Source organism: Manacus candei, unplaced genomic scaffold (assembly GCF_025592945.1).
Source record: "Manacus candei isolate 608988 ecotype Guabito, Panama unplaced genomic scaffold, ASM2559294v1 h1tg000031l, whole genome shotgun sequence".
Taxonomy (NCBI): Eukaryota; Metazoa; Chordata; class Aves; order Passeriformes; family Pipridae; genus Manacus; species Manacus candei.
This window is the reverse complement of record NW_026138079.1, coordinates 1,326,806-1,334,448: the sequence shown is the minus strand read 5'-3', so window position 1 is coordinate 1,334,448 and position 7,643 is coordinate 1,326,806. Positions and strand designations below refer to the sequence as shown.

The 7,643-nt window shown below is 50.1% G+C and overlaps 1 protein-coding gene across 1 annotated transcript in view; it reads right to left on the bottom strand.

The window, feature by feature from the left end:
- Positions 1–5,446: 5,446 nt before the first annotated feature.
- MRPS6 (mitochondrial ribosomal protein S6) overlaps positions 5,447–7,643 on the bottom strand; it is a 47,024-nt gene continuing 44,827 nt past the window's right edge. Inside the window, exon 3 of the mRNA XM_051791283.1 lies at positions 5,447–6,080. Within this exon, the coding sequence (XP_051647243.1) occupies positions 5,900–6,080 (181 nt within the window). The 3' untranslated portion in view covers positions 5,447–5,899. The remainder of the gene's footprint in view (positions 6,081–7,643) is intronic.

The window sequence follows — 7,643 nt, the reverse complement described above, 5'->3', positions numbered from 1 at the left end:
CAAACAGCACAGTGGGGGACAACCACAGCCAGGGAGGAGCTTTAGAAACCAACTCTGAGAGCTTCAAACCCTTCACAGCTCTGCAGAGCGATAAAACCATCCCAGAATGGTTTAGGTTGGAGGGGACCTCAAAGACCACCCAGTTCCAGCCCTCTGCCAGGGGCAGGGCCACCTTCCACGACACAGGTTGCTCCAAATAAATCAACATTGCGACCAACTACGAAACTTTCCTACCAAATGCTTCCACCAGCCCTGTTTTAACACCCTGCACTCAGCCTGGTGGGATCTTTTCAGTGGTGCCCAGCGACAGGACAAGAAACTAAAGGCACGAGAAGTTCCTCCTCAACACGAGGAAGAACTTCCTTCCACGGAGGTGGCAGAGCCTGGAACAGCTGCCCAGGGAGGCTGTAGAGTCTCCCTGCCTGGAGACATTCCAACCCCACCTGGATGTGCTCCTGTGTCACCTGCTCCTTGGGGGCTGGACTGGGTGATCTCCAGAGGTGCCTTCCAACCCTAATAATTCTGGGATTCTGGGACCTCAGCTCTTCAAGCCCCACACTGGGCACCAAAAATGACCTTTGTGGTTTAATGTGGAGCTAAAGATGACAGAGACACACGTTCACTCCCTCCCTCCCTCACAGGGGGATGAGGAGAAGCAGGAAAAAGGGAAAACTCGTGGGCTGAGATGAAGGCAGTTTAAGAGGAGAGAAAATGAAGGGAAAAGAATAGAATCATGGAAGGGAACCTTAAAGATCATCCAGTTCCAACCCTGGACACCTTCCACCAGCCCAGGTTGCTCCAAGCCCCATCCAACCTGGCCTTGGACACTTCCAGGGATCCAGGGGCAGCCACAGCTTCTCTGGGCATCCACAACTTCTCTGCTCCTCCAAAACTCAGCCAGGGGCCTTTCACTGATCCAGTGGAATCTCCCCATCCCACAAAACCCCCGCTCAGGATTTTCACAAGCCACATTTCCTACGTGCCAGTCAGCACTCTGCAAACCAGACTGACCTGGCAGCCTCAGCACAACACAAACCCAAGAGGGATTAAAACCCTCCCAGGTTTCACAGAGTGTGTTACCTCCCAGTAAAAACCGCTTTTGGAAGGAACCTGGAATACTTCAGGGCTGGGACCTGTCAGTGCCTCACCCCCCCTCTTCACCAGCGTGAAGTGGTGCCTCTCCCACCCCTCCACAAAGAGGAGCAGCAGTAGCCTGAGGTGGTCCCTGAGCTGCAGCCAGAGGGCTTTTAAAGCTTTTAAAGGTCTGTTGAAGCAGCACCAAGAAAGCAACACGTTCCACAGGTCATGGAGAGTAACAGCTTTTTAATCTTCCTCCATGAATGAAGCTGTTGGGAAAATATAAGTTTTGGCTCCACGTCAATTCTCACTTCTATTCTGCCCAAACCTCCAAATTCTAGGAAGGGACACAATGATGCCTCTCTTTTCAATCCCTTGTTCTCTTTCAGGCTGCTCCCAGAGAATTTATCAAGCATCTCGTTTGCTGGAGCTTGTGTTTTTCCAAGAGCTCTTCAGTGGGATGTTACATGAAAATCCTGCCAGCAACCAAGTCTGAGAAAAGTAAATCCTAAACTCTAAAAGGCCAATAAAAAGCCCCTCATGTTTTAAGCAATGCTGATGATTTTTAAGCCTGTTCTTACATTCCAGGAGTTGGAAACATCTGGGGGGGGGGTTGTCTCATTGCAGCCTGAGGGGATCCCAAAAGAAAAGTGTGGAGGGACCCTTTTACAAGAGCCTGGAGTAACAGGACAAGTGGGAATGGCTTCAAACTGCCAGAGGAGAGTTAGATTAAGATATTAGGAAGAAATTCTTCCCTGGGAGGGTGGTGACCCATAGAGGTCGTGGCTGCCCCTGGATCCCTGGAAGTGTCCAAGGCCAGGTTGGACAGGGCTTGGAGCAACCTGGGCTGGTGGAAGGTGTCCCTGCCCATGGCAGGGGGTGGCACTGGATGATCCTTAAAGTCCCTTCCAACCCACAGCATCCTGGGATTCTGTGATTAACATTTCTGCTGGAGATCCTGGCAGTGCTGGACAGATCCTTGGAGCCTCTCCGAGCACAAACAACGTGCTCACCTCTCAAAAGAAATTCCTGACTCCAACAGGACTGGTTTGAATTTCAAAGTCTTCCTTCCTGACAGAGTGAAGCAACTTCCTGAAGAGCAGCTGATGTCCCTGAGTGACAGGGGATGTGTTTCAGGATCAAAGCCCAGGTTTAGCAGGAGCCCGTGACTCACGTTGACTTTTGCCATTGGAATCACTCCCTGGATGATTCCCAAAGCAGCACATCCCGGAGTGCTGCTGGTACCCAGCTCAACCAGGAGGATTTGAGGTGATTTTCAGAGTGCCTGCAAAACATTTAGTGCCAGAAGATCCTGAAATTCTTTCAGCTCACACTACAACAAAGGGGATTTTGAGGCACTGTCGGTCCACGGGAGCGAATCCCTGAACACACCAACTTCCTGGGATCAGGGCAGAGGCCATGGAGTTCTTTGATGGTGCAGTGCCCTCAGCCTGCTGGAGAACCCTCCAGAGGGCAAAGTCCAGCCATGGAAGGAGGAGGAGATGAGGAAAAAGGAGTAACTGAGGACATACCCAAGATCTCCACCGTGAAACCATCGTGTTTAGTTGTTTGCTGAGAAAACATTCCCGAGCCAGGAGAGCTGCCAGTTGTTATTTTAATACTTACCCAACTCTGTGTATCCCCACAATCCACAAACAAGGAAACCAGAGGATCTGGGAGCAGAAAACTGCTTATTTCATACACATAATCCAAGGGAGGGCTGAAGAGCTTCACTATCGGATTCTTTGGCAAACAAAACTTCAAGTACTGGTGTTCAAATGTTTTAGGCCTTTGGGAATGCCATGGAGTGTGACATTTTAGGCCATGGTTTGGCTGCACAGACTCCTCTGGCTGTCCAGCAACACCACAGTGTCCTGAATTTTTACTCCTGGAGATCAAGAGTCTCTCAGAGCCCAGTGGGATAAACTGAGTATCGATGGTCAAAGAGGGAAAGATGTTTAAGGTTTCCCTTCCTCTGCAGGGAGGATTTATGATCATTCAGGGCACAAACACTCATTTTCTTCCACAGCACAACTGTTTGCTGAGGCCCAGAACTGCTCCAATCTGATCCACTCGCCCCCATCCCTGCATTTACCCCATTAGGCATCAACTTCCCAAAATATCCAACTCTGGGCTAAACAAATTATAACCCGAGGCTCCCCCGCCCCACCCACGATTAAACCGACACAAAATAAAAACTGTTCCTATTAGAAACTATCAATTAGGAAGGAAAGAGCAGCTTTTCACGGGCCTTTTATAAATAAACCCTCCTGTTGAGAAAGCCCCCCCAGTGCCGGGGCAACCACGGCCCTGCTTGTGGCCACGGGTGGCACCGGTGGGTGTCTGTGCCCCAGAGGCACAGAGGACTCAGTCACTCCCTTCTGCACACTCAGGACTGCAGGAACCAGGATCTGCTGTGGCTCCAGGAGATGTGCTCCAGCTGATCTGCTCCCGGGATGAGCCGGAATCAGGGGTCCAAACCTTCTGCTCCTGCCATCCAGCAGTGCCAGCAATCCATCAGCGGAGATAAGGAATGGGGCCCTCAGGGAAGAGGGGCCTGAGAGTCTGACTGAGCAAAGGTCCTGATTCCCAGCTGACATCCATGGATTCACTGAGCAGCTCCCGGGCTCGGGTCTGAGGGGAATCCGGGGTTTTCCTGCTGACTGCAGGGATGGGACTGAAAAAAGGACATGGAGGGGCTGGAGAGTGTGCAGGGAAGGGAACGGAGCTGGGAAGGGTCTGGAGCAGCAGGAGGGGCTGAGGGAGCTGGGGGGGCTCAGCCTGGAGAAAAGGAGGCTCAGGGGGGACCTTCTGGCTCTGCAACCCCCTGACAGGAGGGGGGAGCCAGGGGGGGGTCGGGCTCTGCTGCCAGGGAACAAGGGACAGGAGGAGAGGGAACGGCCTCCAGCTGTGCCAGGGGAGGCTCAGGTTGGACAGGAGGAGGAATTTGCTGCTGGAAAGGGTGGTCAGGCCTTGGCAGGGGCTGCCCAGGGAGGTTTGGAGTGCCCAGCCCTGGAGGTGTCCCAGGAAGGCCTGGCCGTGGCACTCAGTGCTCTGGGCTGGGGGACAAGGTGGGGATGGGGCACAGGGGGGACTGGGTTACCTTGGAGCTCTTTTCCAACCTCTGGGATTCTGGGATCACTGAAACTGGGACAAACTAAATGCAAAATTTAATACTACACTAAAGAAAACTCAATAAAACATCCAACATTTACACACATCCAGCTCCTGCTGCCCTTCAGTTGAGGGAGCTGAAAGCTTCAACATTCTCCTTTCTACCCAGAAGAAATCCAGGAAAATCCAAATTCCTCCCAGAGGCAAAGTGACTTTAAAACCACAGACTTTCAGTTCATGTCCCATTTAAGACAAGCTTTGGGGAAACCTTTAAGACACTTTTTAAAACATTCTCTATTTCCCTACATGCAGTTTGCACTTTCTCCACCACAAATCCCAATTTTCATCAGAAAGGGGCAGCTCAGGGAGCCAAACCTGTAGCACAGACTCCCAAACCTCTGGCTCCTCCTTCCCATATCCAAAAATCATTGATAAGAAAAGCTCTGCACGTGGTGGAAACTGGTAGTAACCACAAAAATAAAAAAGGACAATACTACAGATTCAGCTTCAGGAAATGTGCAGTGCATTCCCTCTCTTCTTCCCACAGTTTTTCCAAGAAAGAAGAGACAAAACGGGACAGTCTGCCCTTAAAAGAAAAGCAGATTTAAAACACAGAAAAAAACACCATTAAAAAAAAAAAGTTCCAAGCAACCAAACCCCACAAAACCACACGTGTCTCCTAAAGAAAGATGTAGGGGAAAAAAAGGTCTTTTTTTTTTTTTGTCCTGAAGATATTCAGAAAAAACACTGATTTCTTTTCCCCCTCGAAGTTCTCCATCCAAAGGAAAAAAGGAGAACACACAACACCCCCTCCAGAAAAGATCCAACTACTGGAATTTAGTCAGCAACAGGAGGTTGAACTCCATGAATGTCATTTTTCACCTGGGCTGATTTTCCTCCTGTTTTCACAAGAGGGGAAAAAAAAAGACAAAAATATATATATTAAGTATTTTTCTCCTGTTCTCACAAGAGAAAAAAAAAAGGGGCAAAAATTATACCTTAAGACTTTAGTCCTGATGTTTTTCTCAGTCTGAAATGTCCAGCTGAAGGTAAAATAAAGCATTTTTCATTCTCCTGGTCATCTAAATCAGGATTAGTCTCCAAGTTGCCCCCTGGAAGTTTCTAGAGAGAAGAATTTTTCTTACCTGTACTACGAAAAAAGTTATTGCCTTAAGGGACTCTGACGTGTCTTTTGGCACTGGAAGTTATTTTTTTATCTTGTACCTTTTCTGCTTTTAAAAAAAAATGAGTCAAGTTTTATTTTTAATCACGCTTTTATTCCCCTCCCAAAAAAACAAGCCAAAAGAAAAAAAAAGCCCCCAACAAATCACATCCTCCCCTGCTATATTTACACCATAGACTTCTTAATCTCTTGTGTAAATACACATATTCTGAATAATCTCTGGAAAAGAATGCTATTTTTAGCATCCTGCTGATGGATAAATCTTCATTATCAACTTAACGCTCCAAGAGAAAAGCAAATCAATTTTCAGAGCTGTCAAAGATCCAGATAAGCAGGGAGATTAAGGGCTATTTAAATTATTTGCAACAAAAAGAACCCCTCAATTGTCACAATAACTCCAGAGAGTGACTCTACCACACACATCACACGGGCAGAAGGGATTATTTGGGACCTGAGTTACCAAAACCGTTTTCCGAAGCGGGAATAACCCACTTTTTAAAAAAAGGTTCCAAACATTCGGGAGCTTCACTTCTTCCTGCCACTTAGTTTGTCTTCATAGCTGACTGGGATCATTCCAGGGCACTCCTCTGGCTTTGCCAGGGGGTGCTTGACAAAGCCCTGCCTGATGACATCGATGTCCCGTCCCAGGTGCTCCGTCATGGCCGAGACAATCGAAGGGGGGGCCTCCAAGTCTACCAAAAAATACCTGCAAGGAGAGAAACACAAAATAATGACAGCGGTAAAAACACACCTGGCACTGCAACGGCTCGAATCCAAGAGACTGTTCGATGGGATTTCTTAAATTAGGTTTTCTAATTTATTTCCTTTTTATATTGTGGTACCGGAGTTGTCGGAAATGAACTTGATGATCTCAGAGGTCCCTTCCAACCCAGCTGATTCTGTGAAAGCTCAGTGTTGTCTCAATTCCAAAGATGAAGAGTTCAGTTGAACACTTCTTTGTTCATCATGGATTCATGGAATAGCTTGAGCTCAAAGGACTCACAGGGATCATCCAGTCCAAGCCCTGGCCCTGCCCAGGACACCTCAACACTCCCCCCTGTCCCTCAGAGCATTTTCCAAACCCTCCTGGAGCTCTGGCAGCCTTGGGGCCGTGCCCACTGCCCTGGGGAGCCTGGGCAGTGCCCACCACCCTCTGGGGGAAGAACCTTGTCCTGAGATCCACCCTGAGCCTGCCCTGTCCCAGCTCCAGCCCTTCCCTGGCTCCTGTCCCTGCTCCCAGAGGTCGGAGCTGCCCCTCGGGAGGAGCTGCAGCCCCCGCTGAGCTCTGCCCTGGGGCTCCTCTGCTCCAGCTGCTCCAGCCAAGTGCCCTCAGTCCCTCCTGGTGTGGTTCTTTCCCTGTATTTCCACAATAAATTCCTTTGCTGAAGAACTGCAGCTCCTTCAGGAGCAACATCATATCTACTGCTCCTGCCAGGGATGAGTGACCCAGGGCAGGAATCATCCTGCAGACAGCAAAACATCACAGAATCCCACCATGGTTTGGGTAGGAAGGACCTCAAAGCCCATCCAGTGCCACCCCTGCCATGGGCAGGGACACCTTCCACCAGCCCAGGTTGCTCCAAGTCCCATCCAACCTGGCCTTGGACACTTCCAGGGATCCAGGGGCAGCCACAGCTTCTCTGGGCAACCTGGGCCAGGGCCTCCCCACCCTCCCAGGGAAGAATTAATTCTTAATATCCAATCTAAACTTACTCTCTGTCAGTGTGAAGCCATTCCCCCAGCTCTGCTGGTTCGCTCACAACATTTCAAGGGAGGAGGGATGGTCAGGGCCACCAAGATGGTCTGAGGGCTGGAGCAGCTCTGCTGGGAGGAGAGGTTGGGAGAGCTGGGATTGTTCAGCCTGGAGAGGAGAAGCTTTGGGGTGACCTGATTGTGGCCTTGCAGGGCCTGAAGGAGCTCCAGGAAACATGGAGAGAGACTATTTCCAAGGGCTGGAGGGACAGGACAAGGGGGAATGGCTTCAAACTGACAGAGGGCAGGAATAGATGGGATATTGGGAAGGAATTCCTGGCTGGGAGGGTGGGGAGGCCCTGGCCCAGGTTGGTCAGAGAAGCTGTGGCTGCCCCTGGATCCCTGGAAGTGTCCAAGGCCAGGCTGGATGGGGCTTGGAGCAACCTGGGCTGGTGGAAGGTGTCCAGGGTTGGAACTGGATGATCTTTAAGGTCCCTTCCAGCCCAAACCTTTCAAGGACTCCAGGATTCTCCAAGGATACCTCTCCAGGAAGCATCCCCTGGCCTGAAAGTGCTGT